Below are 19078 nucleotides of genomic sequence, written 5' to 3' on the forward strand. Positions count from 1 at the left end.
GAGGGTATTTTAGTCCTGCCAAGCAAAGATGGTGCCGGGGACAGCTAGTGCCCTGGACCTGAACATTTCCCTCTGTATACATTTGGGGAAGAACTAATATGCCACTTTCCCTCCATATTTGCAAAAAAACACAAAACAAATAAAACCAGCCTATCACTGGAAAGAGATAACTAGGTTCAGGCACTGAAAACGACTCCACATTTTGCCTAATGACGTACATGAGAAATTAGACTCAGATGAAAAGGAAACCTTGCCAATACTATGTTGCTAACACTGGTTTCATTGCATAAAGCTGCCAGAGTGTTGTTATTTTTAATGCATTTCTGAAAATCCTCAACATGAATGGTTTTAACTGGTATTCTCCAGATGTTTTGGACTGCAGCTGCTATGATTGCTGACCATTGGTCATGCTGGCTGGGGCTGATGTAAGAGGAAACCCAAAATAGCTGGAGAGCACCTGGGTAGGGAATGCTGCTGTAACACCATTAAATTCTGTTTCACTACTTCAGATTTGCAGTAAGCATATATGGAAGACTACTTACAGCTTCTTTTTGAGGAAATATGGCCCCAATCCCGCAAGCATTTACTACCTGGCAAAGCATTTATTGTGATGAATTGAATATGGAAGGTTTTAAACTTCCAATTATAAGCTGTTAGTAGCAAAAGTGCAGTTATTGCCTGAGAAAGTATATATTTTACATTCTGTAAAATACACACACACACATACACACACACACCATGTGTTATTCTTTCCCTGACAAATCTCATTCAGAGATAAATGGACTAGCTTTCCAAATGGCACATAGTTCCTCAACTCAGTTGCTTCCAGCTAAGAAACTAGTCCCCTATTTCAACCAACCATCCCATATTCAAGTGAAGAGCAAAGAAATAACTCTTACTACTGGCAGGACAGGCAGAGGACACACGGAACTGACATATTTTTCTAGTCTCAAAAGTGGCCCATTTTAAGTGCCCTTAAAGTCAAAAATCAAGTCTAGAATTTAAAAATTAAACTTTATTTCTACAGCCTTAAAGTGCCCACAAGTGCCTATTTATTCTTATCTCTCTCCTGAATTACAGTACCTCTGGTTTTCACCACCCACATTTGCAAGGAGGATAATGCAACTTCGCCTATAGAAAACACCTAGGAGAAACAGGTAAAAGATCCCCAGTGAGAAGCATTTACAAAGCACCTAGCCCATTACGATTCCATTTATGCACAACCCAGAAAAACATAATTCCATGATAATAGTTTAGAACATCTGTTGCAGCACAGTGAAGCACTCACATATATAGCAAAAAGGAAACCTTTTAAAAATAATCCTTCATCACTTCAGAAGCTGGGAGTCACCCAAGCATACTATAAAACCATGGGGGGGGGGGGAACCCGGCATCACAAATAATATAATAATAAGATTTTGTATCAATAGTAGTAAGCATCTGTCAAGTTTTCATACCATATCCTTAATGGAAGGTGAAATCCTAGTTGTGTAATGGGAGCTATTACATTGGGGGTGGGGGGGGAGAGAGAGAGAGTGGGGGAGTACTGCACAGATCAAATGATTGCAGAAAAGCTGACACTGGTTCCTTTCTCCCCCTTGCAAATCTTCCTTTTCTGCTGTGGTTCAATCGCAAACATATGGACTAGAGGCAGAAAACAACCAAGGCATGTCAAGCAGAGGAGGAGGAGGAGGAGGAGGAGGTTGTGATTTTTGAAAGGAAACAAATGTTTCAGCCAATATAGTAGTAATGAGAAAGCAAGCTTGAGAAACAGGAAGGAACTGGGGCTCTGCTGGGCAGCAGTTTTCTCCTCTGTGCCGCCGCCCCCCCCCCCGTCCTGGAAATGCACCGGGAAGGGATTTCCCCACCCGCCCACTCGACGGGATTGCAGAGGTGGGAGGCAGGGCGTGGGATTGGGAGGGGGTGGGGTAGATCCTTGTTCCTGGAGAGGGATCTTGGGCATGTGTGTGATTTCTCCTTCTCTTCCTCTTCCTCTTCCTCTTCCTCTTCCTCCTCCTCCTCCTCCTTCTCTCTCTCTCTCTCTCTCTCTCTCTCTCTCTCTCTCTCTGGCCTGGCCCCCGAGCCGTCTCCCCCGCCCCCGCCGCTCCCCCAGCCAGCCCTGACTTACTCGGGTCTCCTGCACAAGACGCCTTTGCCGATGGCCTGGGGGCTTTTGTGCTGGAGCAGGGCCGGGCAGCCGCTCTTCTCCCTGCTGTCCTTCTCGTGGTGGTGCTGATGGGCTTGGAGCGGGGGGTGCTGGTGCGGGGCGGCCGTCCGGCTACCGCTGGGGCCGGCTTGAGCCTGCTTGCTGCTGAGAGGCGGCGGCGGCGGCGGCGGCGGTTGCTGTGGCGCCGGGAGCTGTTGGTGGTGCTGAAGCGGCTCCTGCGGCGGCGGCGGCGGCTGAAGCTCCGGCGGCGGCGGCGGCAGCGGCTGGCTCTGGGGGGGACCCGGGCAAGGCGGCGGAGGAGCAGGGAGCCTCGCTGGCGGCGGCGGCGGCGGCGCTGGGTCCGGCAGCGCGTACTGCTGGCGGAGGCTGCGGTTCTCGGTGCTGAGTTCGTCCAGGCGCCGCTCCAGCTCGTCGATGCGCTGACGCTGCGTGTGGATGAGGCTCTGCTGGTTCTGCACGATGGCCGTCAGCTCCTTCAGGTAGAGCACGGCGCGCACCGGGTTCTCCAGCAGGCTCTCCATGCCCCGCGGCCGGGGCCCGGCGCCCGCTCGCCCTGCCCGCTTCTCTGCGCCTCGCCTGGCAGGGGATTCCGGCGGGCGGGCGGGCCGGTGCTCCCGCTCCTTCTTGGCGCGCGCCTTCGCCTTCGCCGCCTTCGCCGCCGCCGCCCGCTCTGCCGCTCGCTCTGCCGCTCTCTCGCCCGGACCCGCGCGCAAGCAGCCCTCTACACGCAGCCTGAGCGGCTGGCGCCAGCCTCGCTTCTTTCGCGTCATGCCCGGGAGGGGCGGGAGACAGGGCGAGGCTCCGCCCCTTGGCCGGGAGAGACCGCCCCCTCCTCTCGCCGGCTTTGCGTGGGGATGGAGGGAGGGGCAAAGGCCAGGTCTCTCTCGCGGCAAAGGAGGAGGCAGAGCGACGGGGCTGTGGAGGGGAGGGATTGGGGGAGGCAAAAGGGGAGGGAGCCAGGGAGGCGAGGCAGCAGCGTCGTGCGCGGCGGGCAGGAGGAGGGGTGGAAAGAGGCCTGGGAAGTGCGGCGTGCTTGACGAAGACCCCAGGCTTGGAGGAGGGAGGGGGGACGTCAGGAGGCGGGAAAAAGGAGGAAGGGGAAGCGGAGGGGGGGGAACGGATAGGCGGAAGCATGGGACGAGGACCTAGAGGACATGCTGCCGGCGACCATGGGAGGCTATGGAGTGGGGAAGGAAGGAAGGAAGGAAGGAAGGAAGGGGAGGAAAGAGCCAAGAGAGAGGACGGGGTGGGGGAGAGAAAGGAAGGAAGGACTTGGGATCATTAGGAAGAAACGAAATGACTTCGGGGCAGTGGAGGCTGGTCTTAGTGGGGCAGTGCATCTGCTCTGGGTTTCAGTCAGAACTCTAAAGGAGCTATCCGTGGTGCTAAACCTGTTTTGGGGTTCCTTTAGAGTTCTGGCTGCTTCTGACAGAAACCCAGGACGGATTCATTGCCCCATGACATTAGAGCCACCAGCCACCACTGCTTATGGGGGAAGGGAGAGAAGAGAAGGGGAGAAATGAGAGCAGACATGGGAGAGGGAGGAAAGCCGAGAAAGCAAGGGACCGTTCTTGGGAAGGAAAGGGACATCCAAAAGTAAATGTGCATGAGAGAAGACTTTTCATTCAACTCAGCCATGAGCCTTGCATGGCTGCTGGTAAGGGTTCCCCCATATGTCCCATCTCATGCACTCTCATGCATCAGAGGTCCTCCTGCAGCTCAGTGTATCTCCCACGCACACATAGGGCATGGATTGAAGTCCGGGGTGGGTACAAACAGCAGGGCCTTTTCAGCTGTGGCACTGGCTCGGTGCAGTGCCCTCCCCAGGAAAGCCTGCCTGCCAGGCCCCGTCCTTAAGTGTCAAGACGTGGCTTTTCTGGTGTCAAGACGTGGCTTTTCCTTTGACAGAGGTTGATTCCTAGTTATGGAATGTTGTTCTTTTTCTGCATCTGCAAGGGGGAGGGAAGCCCCCTTTTAACTGCTGGTTGCCAGCGGGCGTTGCAGTCTAACACACCTGGAGGGCCGTTCTACAGAAACCGCTGCAAAGCATATCTTCCCAGGCCTACTCCGCTTCTCTCTGGCAGGATCTATTCTACTGCTTTATAGTGGTATTGAAGTGCACTGACAACTGTTGGGGCCCACACATCTACACCAAGCAGGATATAGCACTATGAAAGCAGTATATGATATGTGTCAATGGGCCCCAACAGTTATTAGTGCACTTCAATGCCGCTATAAAGCAGTAGTGTAGATCCTGCCTCCGTATACCACTTCCATAGTACTATATCCTGCTTGGTGTAGATCTGGCCTCTGTGTGTGTCCTCTGTGCTGGTTTTCCTCACTGCTTTTGCAAATGCCATGGAGCGCTTCTGACTTACCACCCCGTTAGCAAACAAAGCTGTTACATCATAGAAACCCCACAGCCATCTGATGCCATCAGAGCCTGTTGCCTTTGTTTTTCTGGTCACAGGAACTAATTTTCTAGATCCTCCCCCCTCCCCGCCGCAGTTATCTACCATGCTGACATTGAAATGTACAGATTAATTTTGGCAGCTTTTTGGGATTGGCTCCCTTAGTAAGACTCTGGCCTCCACTTGCTCTCTTCCTATGCAGCAGAACGTAAAGTAAAACACCAGTTGTTATTAATCTTATTTATTTATTTACAACATTTTAAAACATTTTAAACAGCTAAACAAAGTCAGGCCAGGCTCTGTTTCGATGGAATTAGGTGACAGATGGGCCCATTAAGTGTGCCATGAAGTCATGTTATTAGGATACTTGGATGAGAAGTTTTTGCCACCTGTGAAATTTAAATAAATCTTAGTAATTGTTCTGAAAATTGCATATATCGATATAAATTAGCATATGCAAATTTTATGCTGATTTGTGCCTTATGGGCCTAGGCCCCAAATCTAAAGTGTCTAGCAGAGCCTCTTTCACCCAGTGGCAAATTTGTTCATTTGGGTGTTAGGTATTGGTGTGTGTGGTGGCTTCTCAACACCAGGTAGCAGTGTATGGTGCTGACGATTTCAATTCATTCCGATCCAGTTTGGGGCTTGGTTTTGGGATGGAAACAGTCTTGACCACCCTCGTACAGCATTCCCACAATATGGTGCCTTCCATATGTTGTAGACTCCCATCAGCCTCAGCCATCATGGCCAATGTTCAGGTATCCTGGGAGTTGTAGTCCAAAATATATGGAGGGCACCAGGTTGAGGATGGCTGCCCTAGTAGATGACTTGCAGTGGGGAATGGATTGGGTGAGTGTGCCCTATTGATTCTTCTGGACCTCTCAGTGGCTTTCAGTAACATTGACCATTGTGTCCTTTTGGATTGTTGGGCTGGGCTGGGCTTAGGAGGCACAATGATATGGTAGTTCCAGTCCTTCCTGGAAGTTCTTTCCTTGTGGAACGGAATGTCCCCAGATAAGTGCTGGGGGGCTTTTCTTGCACAAAATTCCATCTTGTCCCCCTTTTAAACATCTAGCTGAAACTGCTGGGGATGGCTTTCACAGGCTTGGGCTGAAGTGTCATCAATATTCAGTAGTGGAGGCTGGTGGCTCTGATGTCAGTGGGGCAGTAAATCTGCTCCAGCTTTCAGTCAGAACTCTAAAGGAGCTCCATTTATGCTACTGAATACCAATTACTGGGATGGGAGGGCAACTCATGCCTTAAAGATTAAATGCTTGAGCTGATTCAGCAGGATGTGTTTTACACCTATCACTATGTTGTGCAGTGTGTGTGTATGGTTTGTATATTTTAGGAACCCCTGGGGCTGCAATGCATCTTTGCATACTCTTTGAATGGAAGCACATTGCACATCACAGGTCAGAGGTGAAGCAAGTTCCATAAGTTGGGCCAGTAATGAAGGTCAATCTCTGCCCAACATTAGGATGAAGAGCAGGCAAAGAACAAAAGCAGGTAAGGAAAAAGAGCCAAAGTGAGAGCAAAGTGGAAGGCAATGCAGGTGGATTTCAGTAAAGAAGTGGTTTCTCAACCATGTTGGTCATGAGCAGGGCCGACCCTATCATTAGGCACAGAGTGAAGCAGTCATTTCATGCTACAGATGCTTGGAGTTAGAGGAAAGGTGTTAGAGGAGAGAGCTTTAGACCACGCACAGTGGTGGAAGATGCTGCCAGAGTCAAAGGAAGATTCTACAACCAGTCCTGTTGGCTTTTGTTCATAGACTGGGAGGAGGCGCCCCCTTGTTCTTCACCTCAGGCAGCAAAATGTCTTGGGACGGCACTGGTCATGAGATCCCACCTGCTGCCAGACTCCAGTCCTGCACTAGACAAATTCTCATCTCTTGGCCCAACTCTTGCTAATTCCCTCCCCTCCATTATACACTAACTGAGCCAACCTGTCAGGAAAGAGTTTCAGTGTCCCAGATGTAATTGCTGTGACTTGAATATCGTCATAGAAAGATCAGCAAAATTCCTGGAGTTTGAGTTGGCTCAGTTCCTCCTGAAAATTGTCATACGAATTTGGAAGAATGACCATTATTTCTTTATTAGAAAAATGCCTCCATCACAGCATTTATCCCAGGAATTAAAATGAAGGGGGATGAATTATCAAGAGTGTGGGCTAAGGGATGAGATCCTTCTCCTATGGCAAACATGGGCCATTTCTACACCTGCCTTTTTCCCCAGGATCATCCCTGGATTGTTCCTGTGCATCCAAATGACACACAGGGGATCCCAGAAGCAGGCAGGGACGATCCCTCCATTTTCCTGGGATAACCCTTAGGTGTAGAAAGGGCCACGGGCTCATCCTGTATGGCACAATAGGAAAACAACAACCACCACCACCATGACTATTGCATTTGTTTTAGCTTACACTAATTAAGATTCACTGTATTTCCATCTTTGTTTTCTTCTCGTAATTCTACTGAAGTTGGCTAATTAATTTCTCAAATGCTGTGGATTCTTTATCAGTCATTTCTCATGTGCCTAGTAAATGCAGTCTTTCAAGCGATGCACTTAAGAGTTCATTCACTTGCTCACAATGCATCTCTGCAAAAACAGACAACTCCCCCACACACACACCTCCTTCCAGGAGACCCAGTGTCGGAGTGGAGGGCAGATTTTGCTTTTGATGCAACAAGAGTCCCAAGTGCAAAAGGCTGCCATTCCCATAAGAGAAAATAGTAACCATGAAGAAATGGACCCTGTTGGGATACCTTTGGCTGAGGGCTAATCCTGACCCAGCGACTCCAGTTATTAAGAATCAATTCCAGTCCTATCTGCAAAGTTTTCCTCTTTCAGTCATGTTGTCTCATCCTGACTTCTGTTTCTTGACCACACTACAGCAAGGGTGGGAACCAGATGGCTCTCTAAATGCTATTGGACTACAACTCTCATCATCCCTGAGCATTGACCATGCTGGCTGCAGCTGATGGGGGTTGGGGACCAACAACATCTGGAGGACCACAGGTACCCCACCACTGCACTCCTAGACAATGTAGAACGTGGGAAGACACCTACAGATCTATGTTCTTTCTGCAGTCTCCCAGAAGATTGAGCATTAAGTATGATAAATAATTTCTGTCTAAGTGTATCTCTTTTTAAGTAAAGAAAGAAATGTTGTCTCACACCCAACTGGCTGTTGCCCAATTAATCTTGTTAACGTGATGGAAGCAGCTTATGAGAGTTCTTTGAGGGTGTCTATAAACATGTGGACAGTGGCAATCTGCTAGGCATTGTTTACTTGGATTTCCAAAAGGCTTTTGACAAAGTCCTTCACCAAAGATGCCTGAGCAAACATCTCCATTGTGGAATAGGAGAAGAGTGACTGGTTAAAGAACAGAAAACAAACAGTAGAAATAAATGATAAATTCTCCCATTGGAGGGATGTAAACAGTGGGGGTCCCATAAGGGTCTGTATTAGGACCAATGTTTTTCAACTTGTTCAGAAATGAACTGGAATTAGAAGTGAGCAGTCAGATGGCCTGGTTTGCTGGTGACCCCAAATTATTTAGGGTGATTAAAACAAAAAAGTATTGTGAGGAGCTCCCAAAGGATGTCTCAAAATTGGGAGAATGGGAATCTAAATGGTAAATTTGGTTCAATATACGCAAGAGTACAGTGATGCACATTGGGGCAAACAATCCCACATACTCTGTACAGCACCATGTACATTGATGGTGCTATATAAATAAATAAATAATAATAATAATAATAATAATAATAATAATAATAATAAATGGTGATGGTATCTCAGCTTGTGAACCGCCCAGAGAGCTTCGGCTGTTGGGCGGTATAGAAATGTAATAAATAAATAAACAAAAATTAAGCTAACAGTGACTGATCAAGAAAGGTATGTTTGTGTTGTGGCGGAAGACTCAATTAAAATGTGAACCCAGTGTGTGGCTGCCATGAAAAAGTCAAATTCCATGTTAGGCATAATGAAAATAAAACTGCCAAGTTCATCCCCTTCCCCCACCCTTATACATATCTACAGTGTGACCACACTTGGAATACTGTCTACACCTCTGGTCACCACACCTAAAAAAAGAATACTGTAGAACTTGGGAAAGTGCAAAAAAGAGCAACTGAAATATTCAAGGGGTTGGAGTAACTCCCCTGTGAGGAAAGTTTACAACAGCTGGGATTGTTCAGCTTGGAAAAAAGGAGGCTATGGGAAGACATGAGAGAGGTGTACAAAATTATGCATGGTGTGGAGAATGTGGATAGGGAGACATTTATCGGATCCCATAATATTAGAACCCAGGGTCATCCCATGAAGCTGATTGGTGGGAGATTCAGGACAGATAAAAGGAAGGACTTCTTCACACCATGCATAGTTAAACTATGGCATTCACTACCACAAGATGTGATGATGGCCACTGTGGCGTTACACCCAACAAGTCAATTCCAAATGTATGTCTGCAGTGTGTAAGTCTGTGGTTTTTAGAATGTTGGCCTGAGTGGGCGGAGTTAGAATGTCTTGGGAGGGGGGAGGAGTGATATATAAGGGAATGACTGAGGGGATTGAGAGATCTTTTCAAGAGCTTTTCAGAAAAGCTTTTCGGAGGGACTTGTTAGGTACTCTTAGAGTCTGTAGTGCTCTCTGTGTTCAGGTCTGGAGAATTTGAGGGTCAGTGTAGTGAGTGGTGTCTTTAGAGTGTAGTGTGCACATAGTGGAAGTATATTAATCAATACTGATAATAAAAAAAAGTTCAAGAGTGATTGTGTGAGAAAAAGGAAAGCGCGAATGTGAATGAGTGACCGGATTGTATGAAAGGTTTCAAAAAGGTTTTTAAATGTTATTTGAAACAAAGCTTATGAACTTTTAAAAATAAATTTTGATTGTTTTGTTTTTAAACTACCACAAAAGTCCCACGTGTTTGTTTGGCATTTATCATCTTAAGTTTACACATTCAGCACCCACTCTGACAATCATTCACCCAAGCAGATATAAGTCACAGCGCATTATTATATATATTAAAATCCTTCTCCATTTTAAACCCCTTTCTCCACATAGTTTGGAGGAAGGTGGGTTTTATCCCTTGCCTCAGGCGTATCAAGCGGTGGTGCTTAGCTTGAGCAGGGAGTAGCCTCGGCCGGGTCTCGTGTTCAGAGCCTGTGTCGCCCCATAATAAGTGGTGGCAGACGTAAGGTCTGGTGTTCAGAGCCTGTGTCGTGGCAGCCACCAATTTGGATGGCTTTAAAAGGGAGTTGGATAAATTCCTGGAGGAGAAGGCTACCAATGGCTACTAGTCCTGATGGCTCTATGCTACTTCCAGTATCAGACACAGTATGGCAATGTATACCAGTTGCTGGGGAATATGGGCTACTGCACTCTTGTCTGACTTGTGGGCTCCCCATGGGCAAATGGTTGGCCACTAGGTGAACAGAATGCTGGACTCTGTGGACCTTGGTCTGATCCAGCACAGCTCTTCTTGTATTCTTATAGCACAGATCAAACAGTTGTACAGAAGAGAAGGACCAACAGAGAAGTATGATAGCTACAGCACAGGCAATATCAGGAAGATTACTGCTTTTCCTGGAGTCAGTTGTTCCACTGAGAGCTGCAAAGCATGACAGGATTCCTACAAAGGAGTAATTTGTTGTTGGAATTTCCACAGGCCGTGCAATATTCATCAGCATTCTATTGTTGACACTTTCATCCTGAGTAGGCGGAATGCCTGCAAAACTTTCCAGGCTTTTATGGTAGATAAAAACTGGGGCACGTAGAACAGGTGAACAAGAACCAGTTTCGTATGTGGTGTTCATGTGTGCACATATTTAAGAAGCAAAACAACACAATGAGACCACAGCAGTCAGCAAGGTACTCTAATCTTGGGAGTGGGGCTTTGATGTTTTCTCCTACTGAAATCTATTCCTACTGAAACTTGACACGGCACCCTCAGCATAAAGTAGTCATGTAGGACACCCAAGAAAAGCCAGCCCCATATCAAATGCATCCCCCCACTTCAGTGAAGCTTGGTGGCTCCAATGTCAGAAGGGCAGTGAATTCACTCTGAGTTTCAATGAGAACCAGTCAGAAGTCTAAAGAAACTATCCAAGGTCCAAAGTTCTGACTGGTTAGAGTTGTGACTGAAGCCTAGTTGTGCTTTTATATTGTATTTTATATCATGTTTTTATACTGTTTGTATAATACTTTGAATGGTTTTAATTTTTGTGAACCGCCCAGGGAGCTTCCGCTATTGGGCAGTATAAAAATGCAATAAATAAATAAACCTGGAGCAGGTTCAGCGCCTCGCTGCCATTGGAACCACCAGCCTCCACTACCTCACTTTCACCACCTCCCCTGAGTATTCTTTCTAGAAAATATTGCCTTCCCATCGAACTGGACAGGCAATAAGGCATCCCTCTTCAGCTAATGCCTTTTTAATCAAGTTGGGCTGCGCGTCCCACTCTGTGGATGGCCTGAGGGAAAACAGGCGGTTTGTCAAGGCCTTTTCAAGTGAGAGAGAAACTAAAATTCATGATACAAGCCTTAGCTGTGCAAATGTACCCACTTTAAAAGGAACAGTAATTGATTCTGTGTGCCCTGACGTTTTTATTAACAGGGCAAACAGCAGCTTGGGTCAGGGCAATGTTGGAAAATGACATGAGGGGAAAGGGTTAACCTCCCCCAATCCCCTGTTGTGTGGTCCCAATTTGAAAATCAAATACAAACGCTGCTGATTGAAAAACTTTAAGTTTCAAGATGCTCTTGTGCATCTGTATGCCATCCTGAGATCCTAATGATATAGGGCGGGATACAGATGTTTTAAATAAATAAAATAATAAATAAATCTCCATCATAATGTGTCATTCTGTCTTTAGTCTGAAAGATGTGTGCTACTCTTCATATTTTTACACCAGTCCTTCAGTGTGAATCCACAACTGTTTTCCCCTGATAGCAATTCTTCACATATAAAATGCGTCACAAGGAGCTCTAAGGTTATTTTAGTCTCTGACCCCCATTCTTGCTTTCACAATGTGTCACTGTAAACCAGGCGAAAGTAGAAAGAAGCTCTCCAAATGTTTTGGATTTCAACTCGCAACACTCCTGACCATGGGGCCATGCTGGCAGGGGCATGTGAGAGCTGAAATCCAAAGCATCTGGAGGTCTACTTTCTGCCCACCCCTGTGTAAACTTCCTTGCAGTTTCCCATTGGCCTGCTCACATAACCCATGCTCCACACCATCTTCAATATCATATCCCCCCTCCACTGCCCCAGATTTTACAAACCAAGGGGAGAAAAAAGCTGATAAAGACTACGTGACACAGCGCCATCTAGTGAAGTATGACATGGCATCAAGCAAAATTATGAGTGCATTTTTCCGCTATTCCCAAGAAACCAATTAGGCATACCTGCTGTGAGACATAGGCCTTAGCTAGACCTAAGGATTATCCCAGGCAAATGGATAATTGCCTACCTGCTCCCAGGATCCCCTGTGTGCCATTTGGATGCACAGGGATGATCCCGGGATATAGGCCTGGTCCAGCCATGGCCATAGAGTCACTTAGAATAAGTAGATCCTGGACAGAAAGAATTCCTGTATCATTAACAGTAGTGCAGAAGAGGGAATTTCAACAGATGCAGCTTTTTTTCACTAACACATCACATTACTGCCTTCATACAAATCTATGGTGCGACCACACTTAGAATACTGTGTACACTTCTGGTCACCAAACCTTTTTTAAAAGGTTATTTTAGAGCAGGAAAAAGATCAGAAAAGGGCAACTAAAATGGTCAAGGGGCTGGAGCATCTTCCCTATGAAGGAAGGTTACAACAGCTGGGATTGTTCAGCTTGTGGGGGAAAGGAGGCTAAGGGGAGACATGAGAGAGTTGTACAAAATTATGCATGGTGTAGAGAATGTGGATAGAGAGACTTTTTCTCCCTCTCCCATTATACCAGAACCAGGGGTCATCCCCTGAAGCCGATCAGTGGGAGTTTCAAGACAGATAAAGGAAATACTTCTTCACACAGCACATAGCTAGGGAGTCACTATCACAAGGTGTAATGATGGCCACCAATTTGGATGGCCTTAAAAGGGAGTTGGATAAATTCCTGGAGGAGAAGGTTATCAATGGCTACTAGCCTGTCACCTAAGTGCAAACTCCAGTATCAGAGGCAGTAAGCTTGTATACACTAGTTTCTGGGAGACATGGATGGGAGGGTGCTGATGCACCATGTATCAACCTCGTGGGTCCCTGGTTGACAGCTGGCTGGCCACTGTGGAACAGGGCCCTGGACTAGATGGATGCTTGGTCTGATCCAGCAGGGCTCTTCTTATGTTCTTAACCGAAAATGAAGGACAGTTGGAGTTCTTTCTACTGACCAATTCTAGGCTAGCACTTTTTAAAAAACTGTGCTCATCTCTTTATTCCTACTCCTCACTATTCAATGTGGCTTTCCGTGTCTGTTTATCTGCCCAGTCTTGCTGCCAGGCTGGCATCAAGGATCAGAATGGCCAGGCACCTGCCAGGGGCCCACACCTCAGCACGTGGTCTATTTACAACAGCTCCTTGGACCTGATCCTGATCCTCATCATTACAGCCAGATTGTTCGCCAATCTCCTTCCTCTTGCTCTAGCCCAGGCCATGCTGGGGGTGTGAAGAATGAACAGTGGGGTGCCACTACCTACTTACTCAGTGGCTATCTGCTTGACAAGTAAGCAAGAGGTAGCAAAGATGAGAAAGAGGAGGGGGGGAGGAGCTGGAGACAATGTTGGTAAGAAAGTAGACTCATTGAGGGAGAGGGTGTCACACCCAAGGGTCATCCAATACCCAGATCTCTACTGCTTTCTGTCCCTCTGCACATCTTGCTTCAAATCTCTTGGATGGATTCCTTGACTAGCACCCAGCTCTGGCTCCTTCTTTTTAACTGAATCAGCCTTCCCCAATCTGATGCCCCCTGATGTGGCGGACTGCAAATGCCATCATCCCAGTCAGCATGGTGTAGCAGAAATGCAGAAGATTGTCCTGCATGGGCTACAGCAGACTCCCAAATTGGAGCAAATTATGGAGCGATCCAAAAAGGCAAAGCAACAAATCAGGCAAATGGCCATGCACAAAAGTTCCTGTTCCGTATGGGGCCAGGCAAAGGCAGGAGTGGTCCAGAAACAAGCAAAGATCAAGCACGGTTAAGGAGCAAGTTACCATACACAGTTCAGAAGCAAAATCATATGGGAGTCCAAGGGTCAGTAGCCTGGAAAGACCATCATGAGGAACAGGAGATAATGAATGAGGCTGTTCCAACACTAGCTAGGTCAGCAGTGAAGGCTTTTAACCCCAAAGCCTGCTGAGCCCCACCCAGAGCTCAGCTGCAGTAATCAGAACTCCCTGTTCAGAGCCTACTCTTGAGGACTCCTTCTTTACACATGAACACTCCTCACCAGAGCCCTGCTGGCCTGTCACTGGAGGCAACAATGCTCCTGTGGGCCATAGGGTTGCTCAGCCTCTGCCTCAGAAGCAGAGTCCCCTCCTCCTGCAGCCATCTTCCCTGTGGTTCCAGACTCCTCCTGGTCTGGTGACGTGGCTGATCTAGGGTACCCCCATTTCCTGGGAGCTCCAGCTCTTCTTCTGAGGAGGAGGGCTCCTCCAGCAGGAGTATGACAAAGACCACTGTTGTTTCTAGGAGTTAGTGGTGTACAACAAACAGCTTCTTTTCATGTCTAGACATCTGGTTGAGCCTATTGCTTTTAGAGGATAGCTATGCTTCTTCCCTGGGGCAATTATCTGTTTGAGATCACACAACTCGAGACTAGTAGAGAAGCCTCCAGCAAGATCTCAAGATTGGTCGCTTGTTGTTAGCAGAGTAGTTGTGATCGAAGTTATCTTGTTGGCTTACTGCCAGACATTCTCAAAGTCAGTGGAGTAGAGCCAAACTAGGAGGGATAAGTGGCATATTATAGGCATCCGTAGGACACCACCACCCCTATTCAGAACTTCAATGCAAGTTGATCGAGAAAAGTGCTGCATAAGGCAGACGGTTGCAGTGTGTTCATCACTGATACTAAGGAGGTCCCCAGTGACTGAAGGGATGTATGGCTTGCTGCAACCATTAAATTGCAGTGTTCTGCTTTAATCTTCTGCTCTGTTAATTTGCTTCTGTTTCATCAATGGTTAGGGTTCGTGTGTTTACTGTATTCTGAATCCTAAAAAAAAAAAACATGCCTCTTGGCAACACACATGGCCAACTGATGGGATGTGCAGCTGAGGGAAGTCCCAGGTTCTGGGAAGGTGGGCTATATGAGGGTGACCATATGGAAAGGAAGACAGGGCTTCTGTATCTTTAGCAATTGTACAGAAAAGGTAATTCCAGCAGGTGATATTTGTATGCATGCAGCACCTGGAGAAATTCCCTCTTCATCACAACAGTTAAAGCTGCAGGAGCTATACTAGAGTGACCAGATACAAAAGAGGGCAGGGCTCCTGCAGCTTTAACTGTTGTGTTGAAGAGGACATTTCACCAGGTGCTGCATGCATGCAAATGACACCTGCTGAAATCCCCTTTTCTATACAACTGTTGAAGATACAGGAGCCCTGTCCTGCTTTCCATAGGGTCACCCTAAGCTGTACTCTGACCTGTTACCCAATACCTACATCCTGGCCTGCTCCTGCCTGCAATCTTGGCGGTTCTAATCCTGCCACTACCTTGCTGACCACACACATCCTACTTCCAACTCACGTACGAGGAGACCAACGTGTGTTGCTTTCCGTAACAGGGACCATGATGGAAACATTCCACTGTGGATAAGAGCCAACATTTCCCCCCAATAAAAGCTCTTGCGGGCGTTCAAGGAGCGGCTTCTTAAAGCAGCATAGACCTTCAAGAGAAGCTCAGGAAATCCAAGCACGACTGAAGAAAGAGAAATGACATAAGTCATTTATGGTAATGCTTCATTGAGAGCTTGGCTCAGCCAGGGATGTCACCAAACTCTTAAGTACATCATTCATCTGGGGGTCATTAGCATCAAAAGAGCTCTTCACCATCTTAACATTTGGCGCCTACAAGCGAGCCCTGCAGAAACAGGAGGAAGCCAATTTCCCAAAAAGGGAAATGATGTGCCTTTGTAATATTATGTTCAATATTAAAACATTTAGGGTGTGCAATCCTATGCATGTTTCACCGGGGTGGGGGGGGACCTACAACTTCCCTCATAACTGGCTGGGGAATGCTTCAAGTTGTAGCGGCTTTTGCTGTCCAAATATGTATAGGATTGCATCCTTAAGGTGTGTGAAAAACAACAACCAAATGCATTTCATTTGGATTTTATTGGCCAATTGATTAATCAATTGATTGGCCAATAAAAATGGTACAGAATACATGTCAGACTGACAGGCTTGGGGGAACCCCAAGATTTGCAGAAGAAACAAACTAATTCTAGGGGACTAGGGACCCCTCAAGACAGCTCAATGAGGGTGGAGCATGGTCACAAGCCACAAAAGGCTCTTTGACTGTAGGGGTGGGGGAATCAGAAAACCAGGGGCGGACAGAGGGATGAAACGGAGCGGCTTGAATGCTGAACAGCAGCACTCCCCACTGCAACCTTTTCTTTCAGGTTCCGCTTGTGCTATTTAATCATATGTGACATTGCTGTCACAGTTCCCTGTGTGTGTGTGTGTGTGTGTGTGTGTGTGTGTGTGTGTGTATACATGCACAAGCAAAATCCAATTAATGCAAATTCCAAAAGGTAAAAAAAAAATCAAATCAAAATCAAGTTTGCATTTCATTATTAAATGTAGATGATTCAATATTAAATCATAATTATTTCCATTAACTTACTTTTGCATGTATTCTTATCCATCTGAGAAATCATAATTGAGTGTACATTATTAATCCTAAATTAGTGATTCTTATTGACTTCTAACATCTTTTTTTTAAAAAAAATTCAATAATTATTACTTTGCTTCCAATATTGAATAAACTTGTCTTATTGTTCTAATGAGTCACTTTTTCTTTCTTGGTTTTTTTGGTGGGGGGGGGTACCCTGACTCTCCCAACAGACTGAGCAAGTGACACAGCTCACCTGCTGACAATCTTCCCCACGAGGATAAGATTATTGTATTTCTATTTTAGTTATAGAAATTCTCTCTAAATATGCATCTATACACACGTGAACACATATGTGCATAGGCATATGCAAATTTCATGCAAATCTGTGTCCTCTTTTTAGGTGATACATAAGTGCCCACCCTAAGTAGCGAAGGCTGGTAGCTCCATTTTCAATGGGCTGTGAATCCATTCTGCATATCATTCAGAACTCTAAAGGAGCCATAGCCCGAAATAGGTTCAGCACCATGGATAGCTCCTTCGGAGTTGGAGCTGAAACCCCGAGCAGATTCACAGCCCCGCCAGTATTCGAGCACTAGCTTCTACTGACCCTAAGCAGACCTAAGAGTTAGGTAGGTGCAACCTGAATTGTGCATATATTACATGATGGTGCCTGGCCTTCCATTTCATAGACTGGCCTTTCCCATCTTAGTATCAACTCCCAGCAGCCCCAGCCAGCATGGCCAAAAGTCATGAGTACTGGGGGTTGTGATCCAAAACATCTGGAGAAGAATCAGGTTGGGGAAGTAGACTACATGAACAATAGACTGTATGAAACTCCGGCCACTGGCACTGTTGTCTCTTCCCTTGAGTGGGAGAAGCAAGGATCTCCAGTATTCAAGGCAGTAAGCCTGTGTGCACCACTTGCTGGGGAACATGGGTGGGAGGGTGCTGTTGCAGCATGTCCTGCCTTGTTGGTCCCTGGCCAATGGCTGCTTGGCCACTGTGTGAACAGAGTGCGGGACTAGATGGACCCTTGGTCTCATCCAGCATGGCTCTTCTTATGTTCTTATGAGATACAAATGAGAGCTTTACAAAAAAAAAAAGTACCCCAAATGCAAAGTACACATCTACTCTAATGTCAGAACACTGAGTTTGTAGCTGGGCCGGTCGGTTACATGATATTTTAAAATATGCATATATGCATGTAGCTGTAGTCAAATAAACTATATTTAAAAAAAAGTATTACAGAACACAAATCCTTTCCACTGAACATGTTTCACATTTGTCTAATTTATAAAGCAATACGTCTCCCCCTTGCTGTGGATTCTTTTTTTCTCCCCTCATCACAGAATGAATTAACAATGAAACAGCCCCATTGAGCTTGTTTCCAGCTTACTGCGGAGTTTGGCGGAAATATTTCAAGGAACTTTGCCAAGAAGAACAGTAGAAGGAGGAGGTTAGTGATCAAGTACAGAGAGGGGGGGTGAATCCCCCAAATAGGATGAAATTAGAGTTGTGCTAAACTAAACAGAACAGTGGAGATTGTGGCTACTTCCACCCTCCACAGAAGTTGCTCCCTCAGTTCCTTCCTGCTTCGGTTGGCCAGGAACAGGTGGATGAACGTTCAAGAATGACCTGGGTTGGATGGGATGAATGCCATTTAGCCCTCCTTGTTATGCCGCCATTGGGTATATGTGGAGTCCTCACTGGGCATGGCACAGCCATCCAAGATGGAAGCATGGAAAGGAGACGTGCCACCATCTTGAGTGTGGCATAAACGCCACTGCATTTTCATCACTGCATGTTCATCAGTTTCCAAAGAAGACCTGGCCTCATCTCAATAGGGCATCTGTCAAGATACCAATGATTATATTGTATTTCTATACTGCCCAATAGCCAAAGCTCTCTGGGCAGTTCACAAATATTAAAAACCATGAAAATACATTATGTGAAGAAGAAGAAGAAGAAGAAGAAGAAGAAGAAGAAGAAGAAGAAGAAGAAGAAGAAGAAGAAGAAGAAGAAGACCTTTCTGCCAGAACATATAAACAGAGATCACATACACAAACAACATATATCTATGTATAACATATAAATGTATTTTCATGGTTTTTAATATTTGTGAACCGCCCAGAGAGCTTCAGCTATTGGGCGGTATAAAAATGTAATAAATAAATAAATATCTAAAAACCAATTTTAAACAATCAGTTAAAGTCAATCCAGGACCTGACTTAAAAACTCCTGATATTCTGCCAAATTTCTTAGAGAAGAGGGTGGTTTGCTCTATTTGGGGTGTCCAGATCATGATAGATTTGTTGAAGCCATCAGACACAAAGTTAGAAGAAAACAAGCAACACTCAGTCTGTGCGGTGAGCTGCTCACTAGGCCCTTCTCCAGAAGAAAGGGGGGGGCGCATCTGAGCAGAAGGAAACACTCAGATTTGTACTGTGAGGGACAGAGAGAATTGTGTGGCCTGTTATGTCACATGCTCAAGTCCAGGAGTCCCTAAGGGCGTAATAATCAGTTAGTAGAGACCTAATGTAGGAGAATACATTGTACCATTCAAATCTAGCTGCAGGGGATCACATTCTTAATGCTTTCCGGGGTGGGGGGAGTTAAAAAAAGAAAATCCCTGCATGTAGAACAGTAGCGCATCAAGGAAAGGGATGACCTATAC

At 46.3% G+C, this 19078-nt stretch overlaps 1 protein-coding gene across 1 annotated transcript; it reads right to left on the minus strand.

Moving 5' to 3' along the window:
* Nucleotides 1-2124: 2124 nt before the first annotated feature.
* On the minus strand, nucleotides 2125-2688 carry LOC134403984 (IQ motif and SEC7 domain-containing protein 3-like). The gene is made up of 2 exons (XM_063134533.1): nucleotides 2482-2688; nucleotides 2125-2343 (listed from the first exon to the last, which is right to left on the minus strand). Exons 1-2 carry the CDS (start codon nucleotides 2686-2688, stop codon nucleotides 2125-2127), a joined length of 426 nt encoding a protein of 141 aa, XP_062990603.1.
* Nucleotides 2689-19078: the final 16390 nt, after the last annotated feature.

The sequence above is a fragment of the Elgaria multicarinata genome, chromosome 9 (assembly GCF_023053635.1).
Source record: "Elgaria multicarinata webbii isolate HBS135686 ecotype San Diego chromosome 9, rElgMul1.1.pri, whole genome shotgun sequence".
Taxonomy (NCBI): Eukaryota; Metazoa; Chordata; class Lepidosauria; order Squamata; family Anguidae; genus Elgaria; species Elgaria multicarinata.

Bases quoted from the DNA above. Each gene is read 5' to 3' on its own strand.
- LOC134403984 (XM_063134533.1), bottom strand. From the start codon at position 2,688: ATGGAGAGCCTGCTGGAGAACCCGGTGCGCGCCGTGCTCTACCTGAAG. The intron at 2,344-2,481 runs GCGAGGCTCCCT...CCGGCGCCACAG, and splicing joins CGCCGCCGCCGCCGCCGCCA to CAACCGCCGCCGCCGCCGCC.